The 17,612-nt window shown below is 41.0% G+C and overlaps 1 protein-coding gene across 2 annotated transcripts in view; it reads left to right on the plus strand.

Annotated features, from left to right (window-relative positions):
- Positions 1 to 17,612, plus strand: part of TKFC (triokinase and FMN cyclase) — a 48,698-nt gene that overhangs the window by 13,684 nt on the left and 17,402 nt on the right. For both annotated transcript variants that reach the window (XM_073604592.1, XM_073604591.1), the window contains 13 exons: positions 2,389 to 2,428; positions 3,275 to 3,464; positions 3,553 to 3,663; positions 5,048 to 5,229; positions 5,444 to 5,522; positions 6,733 to 6,822; positions 8,437 to 8,471; positions 11,831 to 11,915; positions 13,516 to 13,605; positions 13,701 to 13,817; positions 13,933 to 14,049; positions 15,865 to 16,002; positions 16,076 to 16,182. In XM_073604592.1, coding sequence (XP_073460693.1) covers positions 2,423 to 2,428; positions 3,275 to 3,464; positions 3,553 to 3,663; positions 5,048 to 5,229; positions 5,444 to 5,522; positions 6,733 to 6,822; positions 8,437 to 8,471; positions 11,831 to 11,915; positions 13,516 to 13,605; positions 13,701 to 13,817; positions 13,933 to 14,049; positions 15,865 to 16,002; positions 16,076 to 16,182 — 1,347 coding nt within the window. In that variant the 5' untranslated portion in view covers positions 2,389 to 2,422. The remainder of the gene's footprint in view (positions 1 to 2,388; positions 2,429 to 3,274; positions 3,465 to 3,552; positions 3,664 to 5,047; positions 5,230 to 5,443; positions 5,523 to 6,732; positions 6,823 to 8,436; positions 8,472 to 11,830; positions 11,916 to 13,515; positions 13,606 to 13,700; positions 13,818 to 13,932; positions 14,050 to 15,864; positions 16,003 to 16,075; positions 16,183 to 17,612) is intronic.

The raw sequence follows: 17,612 nt of genomic DNA on the forward strand, positions 1-17,612 counted from the left end.
ATTCCATGTATAATTATCATGGTAATTTGCATCTTGTGCTTTGAGAGTTCTGTTATTGTATACAGAACCTCAGCTTTGTGACTTAATACCACCTTACAACTCTCGTACCCAGACTTGCAGAGGTTGTTTGTTCTATTTTATCTAATTGTTTTTCTTTTCTTCTTGTTTTATTAAAGACTGTAAAGTATATAGTGGTCAACTGCAATGTACACCTTTTTTATTCATTTTTTGTTTTTCCTACAAGGTTACCAAGTTATGATTTGTCTTTTTCTTTTCTTTTGGTTCGTTTGAGGGGAGGAAAAGGGAAGAGAAAGAGGGATTGAGGTTTTTTTCCTACCCCTCACATTTTTAAATATTTTATTATATCTTTTCATGTGACAGTGAGTCTACAGCTTGCATAATAGTGTAAATTTGCTGTCCCCTCAAAATAACTCAACACACAGCCATTAATGTCTAAACCGCTGGCAACAAAAGTGAGTACATCCCTAAGTGAAAATGTCCAAATTGGGCCCAAAGTGTCAATATTTTGTGTGGCCACCATTATTTTCCAGCACTGCCATAGCCCTTGGGCATGGAGTTTACCAGAGCTTCACAGGTTGCCACTGGAGTCCTTTCTAATCCTCCATGACGACATCACGGAGCTTGTGGATGTTAGAAACCTTTCGCTCCTCCACCTTCCATTTGAGGATGCCCCACAGATGCTCAATAGGGTTTAGGTCTGGAGATATGCTTGGCCAGTACATCACCTTTACCCTCAGCTTCTTTAGCAAGGCAGTGATCATCTTGGAGGTTTGTTTGGGGTTGTTATCATGTTGGAATACTGCCCTGTGGCCCAGTCTCCGAAGGGGGGGAATCATGCTCCGCTTCCCTATGTCACAGTACATGTTGGCATTCATGGTTCCCTCAATGAACCGTAGCTCCCCAGTGCCGGCAGCACTCATGCAGCCCCAGACCATGACACTCCCACCACCATGCTTGACTGTAGGCAAGACACACTTACTTGTCTTTGTACTCCTCACCTGGTTGCCACCACACACGCTTGACACCATCTGAACCAAATAAGTTTATCTTGGTCTCATCAGACCACAGGACATGGTTCCAGTAATCCATGTCCTTGGTCTGCTTTTCTTCAGCAAACTGTTTGTGGGCATTCTTGTGCATCATCTTTAGAAGAAGCTTCCTTCTGGGACGACAGCCATGCAGACCAATTTGATGCAGTGTGCGGCGTATGGTCTTAGCACTGACAGGCTGACCCCCCCACCACTTCAACCTCTGCAGCAATGCTGGCAGCATTCATACGTCTATTTCCCAAAGACAACCTCTGGATATGACGCTGAGCACGTGCACTCAACGTCTTCTGTCGCCCATGGCAAAGCCTGTTCTGAGTGTAACCTGTTCTGTTAAACCGCTGTATGGTCTTGGCCACCGTGCTGCAGCTCAGTTTCAGGTTCTTGGCCATCTTCATTATAGCCTAGGCCATCTTTATGTAGAGCAACATTTCTTTTTTTCAGATCCTCAGAGAGTTCTTTGCCATGAGGTGCCATGTTGAACTTCCAGTGACCAGTATGAGAGAGTGAGAGCGATAACAGCAAATTTAACACACCTGCTCCCCATTCACACCTGAGACCTTGTAACACGAACGAGTCATATGACACTGGAGAGGGAAAATGGCTAATTGGGCCCAATTTGGACATTATTACTACGGGGTGTACTCACTTTTGCTGCCAGCGGTTTAGACATTAATGGCTGTGTGCTGAGTTATTTTGAGGGGACAGCAAATTTACACTGTTATACAAGCTGTACACTCACTACTTTACATTGTAGCAAAGTGTCATTTCTTCAGTGTTGTCACATGAAAAGATATAATAAAATATTTACAAAAATTTGCAGGGTGTACTCACTTTTGTGAGATACTGTATGTTGTTAGAGATGTATATCTTGACTTTAGATACTTTTATTTTTGTAATTCTAGATATGCAGTATGCTTAACTGCTTACAAAACTGTTTATTACTCATATCTCTATTGCATACAATTCTGTTACAATTATATTGTCTGACGTGTATAACTCACAAATTTGATCCCTAGATCTCTCGCTCTGTATTTATTTTTGAAAATTCTTAATAAAAATAATCTGTTTTTTAAAAAAATAAAAAATTGTATTTATAACAACTTGAGTAGTCTTTTTTTTTTTTTTTTGTGTTAACATCCACTTTTTCAGGAAAGTTTGTGTAAATATATATGTATATATATATATATATGTGTGTGTGTGTGTATGTATGTATGTATATATATATATATATATATATATATATATATATATATATACTGTAGATATGTGATATTTATTATGTTATGTTGTATGATCTCTTTTGTATCTGTTATTACAGATCATACTAGGCCTACCTAACAGACCCTAGAAATATGGAGGTTTGTAACCTGTCTTTCATTATTCATGTTTATCTGTTTTGTATACAATACCTGTTCAGCTATGACTGCTTTACTTATTTTATGACAAAATGCACTTCATACGTCATCTTTACACTGGTATAAGATTTTGGAGGAGATTTACTAAAACTGGAGAGTGCAAAATCTGGTGCGGCTCTGCATGGAAACCAATCAGCTTTAAGGTTTTTGATCCCGGTTCACACTGCTGCGACTTGTAATGCCACTTGAGAGTCACATGACAAGCTGCGATGAAGTCACGCAGGGATTCAAAGTCGCACTGGTGTAAACCGTGCCTAAGCCTGGGTTCACACTGAAGGCGGGTTTGAAACTGTGCGATTTCAGCTAAACTCAATTTCAAACCCGCATTTTGGTCCGACTTTGGGAGTGATTTCAAAGACATCTGTGCGGGTTTCTGCACAGATGTCTATTGAAATCGCTCCCAAAGTCACCAAAAGTAGTTTAGGAACTACTTTTGAGAATTGGTGCAGCACCGCAAAGTCGGCATCGCACCGATTCAGGCGGTGCTGTTGCCAGCAATAGGCGGCGATTTAACATGTCAAATCACATGTCTAAACGGACCGATGTGAACTTGTGCTCATTGTCGAAGCTTAATTGAACAAACTGAAGTTAGAAGCTGATTAGCTACCATGAACAGCTGCACCGAAATCTGAGTGCTCCAGTTTTAGTAAATCTCCCCCTTTGTGTCTGGTCTCATGCATATTCTTTTCCAGTTTCATTACCTGTTTTACCATGATCATATTACCATCAGTAACTTGCACACTGTCCATTATCCTGCCATAACAAGTATAATCTACTTCTGTGTGTTAGGTCAGTAAGAAGCTCCTGAACTCTGTACCTGGCTGTGTTGATGATGTTCTGCATGGTCTCGCAAGTTGCAATCCTGACCTGAAGGTGCTAGACGGTCATCGTGTCATACTACGTGCAGATCTCAGTCATATAAAGGGACACGTGGCGCTTCTGTCTGGAGGAGGCTCTGGGCATGAACCAGCTCATGCAGGTATTTTTTTCAGAATAATACATACTGCAAATATATCATTGGCTTCTTGTTGATTGTTAAAATTATGGCTTGCTCTTCGTTTTAATAGGTTATGTTGGTCGGGGAATGCTCACTGGAGTTATTGCTGGTCCTGTATTCACATCACCACCAGTTGGAAGCATTGTAGCTGCAGTTAGGACAGTGGCCCATGCTGGAGCAGGTACTAATATCCGGTTTTGTCTGCCTTATTTTTCTAAGTTGTCCCACTGTGCATATGCAAGCTTATTGTTCTACAGTCTGACCATTTTTTACTAAATATTGCAAGCTGCTTATACTATGAAACAACTGGGTATTCAATGCCTAGGCCACTGGTACAATATCAATAAATGTAATTTTCTAAAAACTAAAAAAGCATATGTTTTGCCCATAGCAAATAAATTGGAGCCACCTGTTTTTACTATCTTTATTTAGAAAATGAGGATAACAATCTTTTTTTTTTCTCCTCCCCCTCTACAGCACTATCAGTATAAGTTATAATTACTTACAATCCCACTTTCAGTAATCTTTGTGATTCGGACTGCGGCTATCTATTAACTGGACAAAATTTGCAGTCAATCTGTACCTGGGCATATACAATGGCACCTGCATCCCTAAAGTGATTGTAAATGCATTTTTTATTTTTTGAAAATAACAAACAGGTTTATACTTACCTTCTCTGTGCAATGGAATTGCATAGTGGCCCTGAACCTCCTCTTCTCGGGTCTCCTGTCGGCATTCCTGGCTCCTCCCCTTCTGGTAAGTGCCTCCATAAGAAGCTGCTTTCTATGGGGCACTCGTGCGGGCTCGCTCCCTAGCCGCACTGCCTATGTCCATAGACGCAGACAGTTTGACTTGGCTCCACCCCCTGCTCCCTCGTCACTGGCTTTGACAGAAAGCAGCAGGAGCCAATGGCTCCCGCTGCCTTAGCAAAGCCGGTGAGACCAGGAAGTGAGGGGAGAGAAGAGCTGCTGGCAGGCACAGCACTGGATCGAATGAGGGCTCAGGTAATTAAAAGAGGGGGTTAGGAGGAATACTGATGCTAAAACATTTTTTCTTAATGCAAGAAATGCATTAAGATAAAACAAATTAGGCTTCAGAACCACTTTAAGAGTATATACAGTGTATATATATATATATATATATATATATATATATATATATATATATATATATATATATATATATAACCTATGCTGACTATACTGCACATACAGTTTGGTAGAAACTGTCTATGAATGGCTGAGTGCCACTGAGCCTGACGCTATTTTGTTCCGGGTGCGAGACAGGAAGGTCTTGTATCACACCCGGAATGCAGTGCTGTATACTGTAGGTAGCTGGGGCTACATACAGTTTATACAGCACACACAGTGGCAGCGCATGTTAGTGAAGGAATAGAGTGAAAGTAAACCTAGACATCCGCTTTAATATGTGATTTTTGTCTGGGTTGAGTTGCTCTTTTACTTTTAGCTTGTAATAGTGTACAATTTAGTAAAATAAAAACACAAACTATCTGTTGTATTTCAGTTTCTTAATGTGTCTTCTCCATTCCTCTTTCTCCCTCCAAGCCGGTGTGCTCCTCCTGGTGAAGAATTACACAGGTGATCGCCTGAACTTTGGCTTGGCTTTAGAGCGTGCACATCGGGAAGGTATTGAAGTGGAGATGGTAGTGATCGCAGATGACTGTGCTTTCATCTCGCCAAGCAAGGCTGGAAGGCGGGGCCTGTGTGGAATTGTCTTGATTCATAAAGTAAGATTAACCAATTTTTGACCTATAGTTTGACGACATGGACTGGTGACAAGAATTGTTCAGTATAGCAGACATAAAAATAATTGCATAACCAGAGAGGTGTAGAGGTTGTTGTACAGATGTATAAATGGAGCACTAGCTAATTTGAGATTAGCAAACACAAGTGGAAGCAACTTTCTAGGTATTGTGTTAGCATGTTTTATTGTTAATTTAGATTGCTGGAGCCCTGGCTGAAGAAGGAAAAAGTTTGCAAGAAATTGCTTCATTTGTCAGACAAGCTGCAACTGGAATTGGTGAGCAAAACAACATACTCTCCCTAAACTTCTGTGATGGACCAGCTACACAAATGGAAATTATACATTTCATTAAAATGTTTTTATTTTTAAATTGGCACCAGGGAAATACAATGAATGAAAATGTCCCTTGTGGCGGAGACTGCTATGGTGCTTGAAATCTTCAAAAGTGTTGACAATGTCTGCCCTTTTCGCAAGCTTGCTCCATTCAAAGAAGCCATACTATCAGGTTCAACAATGAAAAGTAGTCTATGAATGGTGGAGGTGAATCTTTCATTCATACAACTGTCCTCCATTCATAGAGCACTTCTCATTGTGGAAACCAATAGTATAGCTTCCTTTCTTTGATTGTAAGTGCTACACTGGTACAGATTAAAAAAAAAACACTAAACTTAAGCTTTAAAAATATGTTGCTAACTGTTAAGGGTTACACTTTTTTTTATATATATATAAAATAAGTATGTCAAATCAAAACTTTTATTTTTTTGTTTTTTTTTTTCCCTAGTTTTTGATTAGTGTGCAGAGAGATCAGAACAACTGTCAGTTTTTAACTACTATCTGGGACTCTGAGAGATTTATCCTCATTTCCTGTCCTGTTGACATTTTTACTAGACAGGAAATAAGGGTAAATCTACATCTGGGACACAGACAGAAATAAAAATGTAGCATTACCTCTGTACTAAAGAAATATTTGTATTTCTGTGTTGCTGTTCGAGAGTTTGCCTCACTTCTTGTGTTGTCAGAATTTCAGCATGACAGGAAGTGAGAATACATTTTTAAAACGGAGCCTCCTATAGCAGAAAAATAAATTTTGGCGCCCCCCCCATCCTGTTTTCCTGTACTATATTGGCATATAGTCATATGATCTCTGCTAAATGGGCTGGGAACTGACCTAGACATATGGTAACCTAAAAAGCCTTTTTGGGTGCCTGAATTTCTGCTGCATATGTATCACAGGGAATTCTTTTTCAAAATATTCATTTTAGGATGAGTCAGGTTGTGTTTTCACAAAGAACCTTTCTCTTTGCTTCATTAAAGTGCTGTATCCAATATTTGTCATAAGGTGGTGCTGTAGCATCTATACCAGAGATAGCATGTGACATTGCTTGTATCAGTTGTATGTTATTAGCTGGCATTTTATTATAGTAAAAACCTAACATTTTATTTCTTGGCAATTCACCTTTTATTAGTTTCTCCTCTGTTGTTCTAGGTACCTTGGGTATCAGTCTATCTCCATGCAGTGTGCCAGGATCAGGACCTACTTTTCAACTTGCAGCAGATGAGTTTGAATTGGGATTAGGTAAGAAAATACTTTTATTATTTTTGGGGAACACAATTGGGTTACAATGCTGGATTTGATTTTTGGGGATTGGTGACTGAGTAAACACTGCCAGTGGAAAATGGAAAACAATGAGTGCATATAAGCTACTATGGGGAGATGAAAGCATTTACAACATTTTTTTTTTTTTTTTTTGGTGACAGATTCAACTAGTTCTTCTTATTACATTAAACCTTCATTATTTATTTATTTATTTATTTTTTAAAATTAAAATAATGAATGTGTTTTACTTACCTGCTCTGTGCAATGGTTTTGCCCAGTTAAGAGGGAGACAGTGGCAAGCCTGCACATGACTGGATCGGGATTGAGCTTAGGTAAGTATAAGGGGGGCTGGGGGGATCCTGCTCAGAGTGGGGCATGTCTGTGCTGGGAAGCTGTCATAAATATGACAGCTTCTCACATATGGCACCTTTGTTGCTATAAAGACTAGCAACCAGTGACTCCTTCTCAGTCCCATTCAGCTGCCAGTTAGGAGATTCCCCAGCTGCCAGCTAAAGGTAAACAGGGGGGCAGATATGCTGATGACTCATTCCCAGCTCAGTTCAGCTGCCAGCCAGGAGATTCCCCAGCTGAAAGCTGAAGGTAAAAACAGGGGCATGGATGCTGGCTGGTGTCATTACCCAGCTGAATGGAGCTGGGAATGAGTCATTGGTTAGCTGGGGAAGAAGGTGCTAAGCATGGAGAGGGTCCAGTGTCCAAAAGGTATATGAATTTGTTGGGAGGCACCAACATTTGTGGTGTGGAGGCACAACCATATTCTAAAGAGTGTCACTTTTTATGAATTCCAGGGTATATGGTTTTAAAAGGATATGCAAAAGCATAACATCTCTTTTTTTTTTAAAGTTTAAAGGGTGAAGGAAAAAATTATGTATCTCTGATCCAAACATCTTTGTGTAGCAAGAATCCCCTTGCTAAAAAACCAAGTAGCCCTTTCTCTTATCAAAGGCCCGCAAAATATATCAATATGAAGACTAGTCACAGTACCAGAAATACCAGGTGTGAACTGAAGAAACACTGCTAATGAACATAATTATTGTGGTGCCAGCCATTGGAAATGATAGAGCATGTATGACCAGTTAGGCCCCTGTCACACTTGTGCGACCTGAAAGTCACAAGATTTTTGCCACCATTTTTTGACGCGACTTGAAGCAATGCCTATGTAATGTTGAGGTCCAGAGACCTTGAGTCGCCTCAAAGTCGGACCAAAGTAGTGCACACATATGAATGGTACTCATTGAAAATCATGGAATATGACTGGTCATGCGACTTTGCAGTCCCAAGTCGCACAAGTGTGAAAAGGGGCTTTATGGTCCACTGTTTCATTGAAATAAAAACTGATGTATTTATACATAGTTTATGTATTTTTTTTTAAACTGCCACTAACATACATTTAAATTATCTATACCATGTCATATCGGCAGTTAAAACCGACTCAGGAAAGTACTTTTGCCTTCAGTCAAATCTGCAGTGTCTCTGATTCCTAGTGAACTGGTTGGCTGTTTTCCATAGTTCTGGTAATGGTATTTATTCATGTCTGTTTTTGAATTCATGGCTGGAGTTTTGTTGTTTGTGCAGGTATACATGGCGAGGCTGGGGTACAAAGATACAAGGTGTGTACAATAGGTGTCCTCCTTCTTGTTTGTATGTGTCATTATACAGGAATTGTTAATAATTAAAACCCAGCTCAAAACAAAACTATTTTGTATTTTTGGCTGAGTGTGAAGTGATTAGGAAAACGTAAAACTTTTTTTTTTTTTTTTTTTTTTATTGCACTCTGGGTCCCTATCTGCCAGGTGTTAGCCAGAATGGGAAATGAGGGAAAATCTCCCCATTGCCTGGATTTCAACCCTAAAGAATAACTAAAGACAAAACTTTTGTTTTAGTTTTTGGATAGAGTGGAGTGGGATTAGACCCCCTGTCAGGTTTTTATTGCTGTCTGTGTCCCCGTTAAGGAGATTTTTATTTTTTTTTCTCCCCTGGACGCCTTTGCTTCAGGGGAGGGAGACGCAGCTTAAAAAACACACCTAAAGCTGAGTTTTGCATGAGTGTTTATGCACATTTGTTAAAGTATTTGGCATTAATGCATTCTATTGTTCAGAATATACATTTATTCTGGTCATTAGAATGTATTAACGCACAAGCGCGCCTAAACATATCTAGTATTATTGTATGTCCTATGCACATTTATTTATTTTTATTTAGAGGATTTGCATCCGTTAACAAAAGAATACATAACTGTATACATGAGTCAGAGATGGGTACATTATTAATTATAAATACACAGGTTGATAGGATTCAGTTGAAAGTGAACAGTAAAGTCTCTGGGAATTTAAGATGGGCCGCAAAATATGAATCTATGCCTAGGAAACCTCCAAGCATAGTATATATAAATGTACAAAAGCCAGATAAGGCTATATGTACCTTTTTAATCTGTGCATATCCAAAAGTTATTTAATCATTTATTTTTTCCCCTGTTAGTTTAATACAGAGAAAATAAGAAAAAGAAAGAAGAGAGGAGAAGCGGGGAGGAAAAAAAATGGGGGGGGGGAGTGAGAGAAGGTAACCGCTAGGGGAGCCTGAGAAAAGTAGGTCTAGATCATGATGCAATGAAGAGCAAGGGCCCAGACACTGTTTGGATTAAACGTATTGCAGGTATTCATCAGAGAAGCGAAAGAGATTCCAGTAGAACCATCTGGTCTTGTGTTCCTTGGTTTTGTCATGAAGGGCCGAGGTAAGGTCTTCCAGTTGCTCGATATCATTCACCCTTGCGAGCCATTGTGTGACTGTTGGGACAGATTGTTGTTTCCATATACCAGGGATGCAAGCTTGAGCTGCGTTTAACAGGTGCTTAAGTAGATATTTGTGGTAACGCTTCTTTGATAGTGGTGTGAGTTTAAGCAGTATTGCAGCTGAGTCATCCTCTGGGAAATGTTGGTAAACTTGTGGATAAGTCGTAGCACAGGTTGACAGAAAGTGCAAAGCTCAGGACCCTCCCAGAAAATGTGTAAGAGAGTGCCTTCAGATGAGTCACATCAACATTAATCGCTCTGTTGCGGAAACAACTTGGCAAAGACTGATGGAGTTCTATACCAACGTGTCATTATTTTGTATGTGGTTTCCTGGTATCTACTGCACAGGGAAGATTTATGTGCAAAATAGAGTATACACTCCTTTTCTCGGCCAGAGAAAGTCACCCCTAGCTCCCTTTCCCATTTAACAAGGAAGGAGGGGTCAGAGCAGGCATGAAGTTCCAGAGGTTATTTGTAAGAAGTAGAAAGATCGTCGAATCGGGTCCTTTCTCAGATATAGCTCTTTGAATGCATGAAATTCTCTAGGGAACAGTGTATGTTTAGGTAAAGATTGGAAGAAATAGGACAACTGGAGTGCCCTCCAGTTGTCCCATTTCTTCCAATCTTTACCTAAACATACACATACTGGGGAACAAAGTCCTTGTCACAAGCCAGCTTTTGGCACTTAAGAGTTGAGAGGTGCGCATTGGGCCTTGAGGTGATAATGAGCTGAAGTAGGGATCATTAAATGCGGGTAGAAATCTTGGATGTCCTATTATCGGCGTCATAGGAGAGGGGAAGCTCTCCAATGAAGCCAATTTAAAAAACCTACCTATTAGGGCTAAGACAGGGCCTATTAGTAAGGGCCTGGTAAGGTGAGATACGTATTGTTTACCTGCCCATGGCAGCACTGCAAGTGGTGCACCCGCCGCTTCCTGCTCCAACATGACCCATAGTTTAAGATTCTGGTGTCTACTCTAGTCATCTGGACTGCCGTGTAGTATAGCGCTGGGTCAGGAAAGCCTATATGCAAAGTTTTAGTTTGGGCCGAAGTAACAGATATCTGCTGAGGCGGGGATGTATACCGTCCCACACAAACTGTATGAAAGCTGAACGCACAGAGAGAAAGAAAGCTTGAGGCAGCTTAAGTGGTAAGGCCTGCAGCAAGTATAGCAGCCTGGGCATAACATTCATCTTCAATACGTTGTCTATGCACGTTCAGCGTTTTTTTTCACCCAAACATTCTGCTTCTGAATCTGTAAAGCCCCATACACACTATTAGATTTTCTGCAGATGTTTGTCTTCAGATTTACCAAAACAATGTAATATGAGGTCAAACCTTAAGAGTTTCACTTTGTATCAGGCAGTTTGCACTACATGGTTTTGGGGTAAATCTAAAGACAAAAAAAAAAAAAATGAAAATCTAATAGTGTGTATCGAGTCTAAGTGATGGGGTTTTTTCTGCCTCTAAACGCTGTGAATACTTATGTGTGCATGGGCACATAGGCTAACATAGAGAGGTGTTTAGAAGCAGAAAAAAATAAAATGTCAAAACGCCTGTAAAAGCAGCATTTTTGATGTCCTGTGTGCATGAAGCCTTAATGATGGTATAGCCATATAGACTGTCAGACCTGACCCGTAGGTAGGAAGCAGAGCCTGCATTTATAATAGGGAAATATGGCGGCCCCATACTCATTTATTTACAAACTGTACACAGTTTTTCAACTGTAACAATTGTAGATATAATTATTCATATTGGGTTGCACATTTTCACATAAATATCTACAAAATGTAAAAAGACCACTGTTTTCCTTTTAATATGTTCTCTAAAGAAACCTACCTGCATTTATGGGTTTGTGCTCAGACTGTTCTGCTGAATGGGGTGTAAAGCAGACCTATTCAGAGGGATAGCTCATATCTCTTGATAAATCCTACACGATAAACAGCAAATGGGTCTTGTAGATTGCTCCAGCTCATACAGGCAAAGTTCAGACTGCCTCCTAAATGGCCATGAATACGAATCCTGACATTGGCTGGTTTACTTAGTCTCAGTCTGGCACTGGCAGTGAACAGTCTTAGCAACTTGGAAACATCTGACAAATACATGGTTATACAAAGTAAAAAAAATTATATCTAATTGAGATAATTGGTTTCTGCACCATTATCTCTTTCTTTCACAGATGATGTCTTGTGATGAGGTTGTGAGGATTATGATAGATCACATGACCAATGAAGCCAGCAAATCAAGAGTGGTTTTGCAGCCAGGTGAGTATGAGCAATGAGCTGGCCTTGTATTGTACTCTCACTCTATGGTCAACCAGAGAGCTACATATAAAATGTTATCTTCTACTCCTTTAGATTCTTCTTGAAGCAGAGCTAAACCCATCAATTTAACTGTCTCCCATAACAGTTACATTCAAGGCATGCCTAGAATGATAACTGTTAGTTACTAGTGTGCTTAGGTTAGCTCTCACCTGAGCTGTCAAGCCATCAAATGGCTGGTGTCATAGCTGATCATATGTGCAACACCATCAGAGACTAAAATTGCAGCTTCGTTGGCTGTAAAGGTTTAGTTCTGCTTTATCACTATACAGTGAACTATATACTATGGTAATTTAGTAAAGACCATCACTGCATTTGCTTTAGTGAAAGTGGACCCTGCAGTAAAAGTCAAGATCCACTTACAGTTTCTGGTGTGTAAATGTACCTGAAAAGAAAAAAGTTAGATTTATACTTACCTTTCCATTACTTTACAGACATAAGTGAGTGAACTGCAAATAAAGTAAAGGGCATATTTACACTATGTAATGGAAAGAAACAACAAACAGTTGTGTTTGCTGATTTTGTAGAGGCACCAATGCTGATCTTTATTCATTTATTTATTTTTTTGCATCAAGTACCGTATATACTCGAGTATAGGTCGATCCGAATATAAGCCGAGGCCCCTAATTTACGACAAAAAACTGGGAAATCGTATTGACCCAAGTATAAGCCGAGGGTGAGAAATGCAGCAGCTACTGTAAGTGGAAAAGAGGGTCAACAATGCCCATCTGCAGCTGCATGCCTCCCTGTGTCCTGTGCATGCCTCCCTGTGTCCTGTGCATGCCTCCCTGTGTCCTGTGCTTGCCTCCCTGTGTCCTGTGCTTGCCTCCCTGTGTCCTGTGCATGCCTCCCTGTGTCCTGTGCATGCCTCCCTGTGTCCTGTGCATGCCTCCCTGTGTCCTGTGCATGCCTCCCTGTGTCCTGTGCAAGTCTCCCTGTGCCGATCTGCAGCCACCACTGCCACCATTGCCCCGATCAGTGTGACATAAAAACATACGGTGGCCATTCCAATGTTCAAAAGCCGCGCCTCCTCCTCGTCTGTGATAGGCAGAACTCTCAATTTCCCAGCAGTCAGTGTTCAGCCTATTATGGACATCCACTCATCCTCATACCACGGATGAGGATGAGAGGATGTCCGTGATAGGCTGGACACTGACTGCTGGGAAATTGAGTGTTCTGCCTATAACAGACGAGGAGGAGGCGCAGCTTTTGAACACTGGAATGGACGCCGTATGTTTTATGACACGCTGGCCGCCCTCTGTCTACATGACACGCTGATCAGGTAGGCAGATGTCGGTGACTCGAGTATAAGCCGAGGGGGGCACTTTCAGCCTAAAAAAAAGGGCTGAAAATCTCGGCTTATACTCGAGTATATACGGTAATTTTTTATTGAAAATATTTTTTGTAGTTGTACAACAAAGAAACAAGATGTACAATGGCCCAAACCAGTGACCAATCTTCTTTAACATACTAAAAAGTTAAATTAAAGATTATCACAATATCTGTGTGAATTTCTTCTTTGATAGCTTTTTGTATTTTTTAGGTGACTCCATTATCATAATTGTGAATAATTTGGGAGGCTTATCTTGTCTGGAGTTGCAGATTGTAGCCAGTACAGTTGTACACCTACTGGGTTAGTAAAAGTCATATTTGACCTATCTGATCGTTCTATCAGTAAAGTACTTCCACGTTCGAAGATTCTATTTGATGTTCATTCTTTATTTTTAGAGAGTCGGGGGCTGCGGATAGAACGAGCAATGACTGGATCTTTCATGACTGCTCTTGAAATGAGTGGCGTCTCTCTCACCATAATGAAGACGACAGCAGAGCTTGTGCGGCTCTTTGGTAATAACCGGAATCTGTGTGTATTTTGTTAGCATTGATTATAGTCCTAGAGTGAGACAGTTCTTCTATTTCACCTGATTGTCTAATTTCCCTTTTTTGTACTCTGTTTTCACAGATAAAGATACATCTGCTCCTGCATGGCCCCGTGTCCAATGTGTTCAAGTAACAGGTCAGACGCGCACTATTCAGTGTGCTCCTGAAAATGCTCAGCCTGAAAGAACAGAGCCCGTTGGTGCGTAAAGCTGTGTGTTGTGTTTAGAGTGGACCCCTGTATTCATCTATGTATTTATAATTTAAAATAATAATTGCACAAGGAGGATAAGTATCAAAAAATGCTATGATGATACTAAACTCTTTACCAGATTTTCTAAAGATCTGTGGAAAATGCACTTCACTGATGGGAACCAGTAGTTTGGTTGACTAGAGACCTCCCATGCTCAAAGTGATATTAAAGGTTCAGATTTTATTTTTCTAAAACAACAAAATATCATACTTACCTGCTCTATGCAATGGTTATGCTAAGAGCAGCCCTGATTTTCCTCTTACTGGGTCCCCCACCGGCACTACCCCTGCGGGCTCTATCCCAAGCCGCACTTGGCACATACAATGCTGCTCAGCCCCGTCCCCTGCTCCCTTGTCACTGGATTTGATTGATAGCAGTGGTAGCAAATGGATGGATCCTGCTGCTCTCAGAGTCCAGTGAGGAAAGAGATTGAGAGCAGCACCACTGGCTTGAGTTTGGATCAGGTAAGTATTTGGGGGGGGGGGGCTGCTTCTTAAAATTTTTTTTTTTTTTTTACCTTAATGCAGAGAACGCAGAATGTAAAAAACCTTTAGCCTTCAGAACCACTTCAAGCTCACCATACATATTACAGTCTGACTGTACAATCAACGTTAGGTTTACCAAAACTATATAATATAAGCATCTCCCTAAACCATGCAATCAAGTTGTATCCAGTCAGGCAGATCCCTGTGTTACAAAGTTGCTGGTAGATCAAATGAAGATTTTTTTTTTTTAGACCAATTGTAATGTGTGGTGAGCTTAAAAAAGCATAGTTCCACCCAAAAGTGGAACTTTTGCTTTAAGGCCTCCTCCCCAGCTCCTGTTTGTGAAACTGAGCTTTTGGGGACGAGGGGGGGAGCAGATACCCGATTTTGACAGGTACCTGCTCCCACTTCCTTTCCGTTCGCCTAGGCGATAGGAAGTGGAAGTTCTCCCTCCCATAGTCTTCTGGGACATATGACAGGTCCTAGAAGACTTCAGGACCAGTCACAGAGTGCTGAAGCCGCAAGCTTTCACAGCCGGGTGCCCATATTAGAGTTGACGGCGCCGCCGAGGGAGGACACAGGGAGAACACAGCGCTGGGGAGAGGGGGAGAACACAATGTGTGTAAAAAAAAAAAAAAAATATTTCCCAAATCCCCCTATATTGTTTTTGATAAAAGATACACGTCTACGGGTCTTTTAAAACTAGCCATACTTCCTGCCGACACCACCGATTGTGGAAGAGAGTTCCACATCCTTATCGCCCTAACAGTGAAAAACCCCCTATGCAGCTGAACATTAAACCGCCCCTCTTCCAGTCTCATCTTGTGGCCCCATGTCCTCTTACACTCCCCGGGACTGAAAAGTTTCATACCAACGCTGGGATCACCATTGAGATATTTGTATATCGCTATCAAATCTCGTCTTCTCCAGGGAGAAAAAATTTAGCGCTTGTAGTCGTTCCTCATAATTGAGGTCCTCCAGTCCCCATATTAATTTAGTTGCCCTTCTCTGGACTCTCTCCAGTTCCAGCACATCCTTTCTGCTCCAACACAAAATATGACTGGTACTCCGCTTTAAGAGTGAAGGGAGAACCTACCGGTAGAGCTGATGACTGCAGAAAAGTTACAAAATTAATCCATTAAAAGACTGATCATTACAAAAGACTGTTGAAGTTTTTTTTTTTTGCATTGGCCTTTCTTTTTGCTGTTTATTACTATTATATTTTCACAGTATTATGCCTTATAATGTTACTAAAATACTGATTTTGCTTGTATGTTAGCCATTAATGTGCAGGTCTACCAGCGAGTGTTGAAGCATGTGTGCAGTTCCCTACTGGCGCTAAAAGATGAGTTGAATGATTTAGACCGAGCTTCCGGGGATGGCGATTGTGGAAACACACATGCACGGGCAGCGCAAGGTGGGTATTGCTGTATAACGTGGATTTGATATGGATTTGGCACACAAAATGCTAAAATGTGGACTCTTTGCAGCTATCAGTGAGTGGATACACAGCGGAAATCTTCCCTCGCAGCCATCACGCCTCCTTTCTGCTTTGTCAAATGTATTGTTGGAGAAGATGGGTGGCACATCTGGTGCGGTAAGATCAACCTGAATTAGGAATGTTTACAAAGATACCAATTTTTGCCGTGTCTACTACTATTTTAGGTTAAAGAGGAGTTCTGGCCACCAAAATTATTATTTTTTTCCAGGCATCCCCTCACACTGCATTAATAACACACATAACCTATATGTGTCTATGCTAGTGGATAGTAATATTTTTTTTTTTTTTTTTAAACTTACGATTTGGCTGATCCTCTTCTGGCTGTTGCCATGATGAGTGTGGGCATATGAAGCCCAATTGCAACCTCTTCCTGGATAACCGATCAAGAGGTGCATGCTGGGTAACCAGCATGCACCTCCCGATTTCGCGCATGCGCGATTCTCCGGCGGCCGTAGCGCTGATTGTTTATCAAGTTGCAATAACAACGGGCGGCGACTGAGGAAAGTCCCGCCCCGTTGTTATGGCAACATAGATGGATAGATCTGCCTTAAAACATGTCATTTCCTGACGAGAAATAACGCGTTTTTTTCACACCGTCCTGCCCACTGACTCCTGGGAAATGATGACTCACATTTCCCAGGAGCACAGGCAAGGAAAGAACCGGAAGTGGCAGATTAGGAGCCACCACCTAGCAACAGGGCACTTCTGGTAAGTAAAAAAAAAAAACATTTCACTCCAAATATTTTTCATTATTAATCAGGGACTGACAAAATGTGAAAAAAAATGTCAGGGTGGAACTCCGCTTTAAGGACTACACTAAGCACTTCCTTTATTTAAACTAGCCACATAACAGATCCTTATTAAACAGTGCCTTGAAAAAGTATTCATACCTCTTGAAATTTTCCACATTTTGTCATGTTACAACCAAAAATGTAAATGTATTTTATGTGATGGCGTACATTTGTATTCAGCCCCCTTTACTCTGATATCCAGAGAAGCAGCCAAGAGGTCCATGGTAAATCTGGAGGAGCTACAGAGATCCACAGCTCAAGTGGGATAATCTGTCCACAGGACAACTATTAGTCGTGCACTCCACAAATCTGGCCTTTATGGAAGAGTGGCAAGAAGAAAGTCATTGTTGAAAGAAAGCAATAAAAGGTCCCGTTTGCAGTTTGCGAGAAGCCATGTGGGGGGGGACACACAAACATGTGGAAGAAGATTCTCTTGCCAGATGAGACTTTAGACTGGGGCGGAGGTTCACCTTCCAGCAGGACAACAACCCTAAATATACAGCCAGAGCTACAACTGAATGGTTTAGATCAAAGCATATTCATGTGATAGAATGGCCCAGTCAAAGTCCAGACCTAAAACCACTTGGGAACCTGTGGACGCTTTCCATCCAATTTGACAGAACTTGAGCTATTTTGCAAAGAAGAATGGGCAAAAATTTTACTCTCTAGATGTGCAAAGCTGGTAGAGACATACCCAAAAAGACTTGCAGCTGTAATTGCAGCAGAAGGCGGTTC

This window comes from Aquarana catesbeiana, linkage group LG11, assembly GCF_042186555.1.
Source record: "Aquarana catesbeiana isolate 2022-GZ linkage group LG11, ASM4218655v1, whole genome shotgun sequence".
In the NCBI taxonomy this organism is placed as follows: Eukaryota; Metazoa; Chordata; class Amphibia; order Anura; family Ranidae; genus Aquarana; species Aquarana catesbeiana.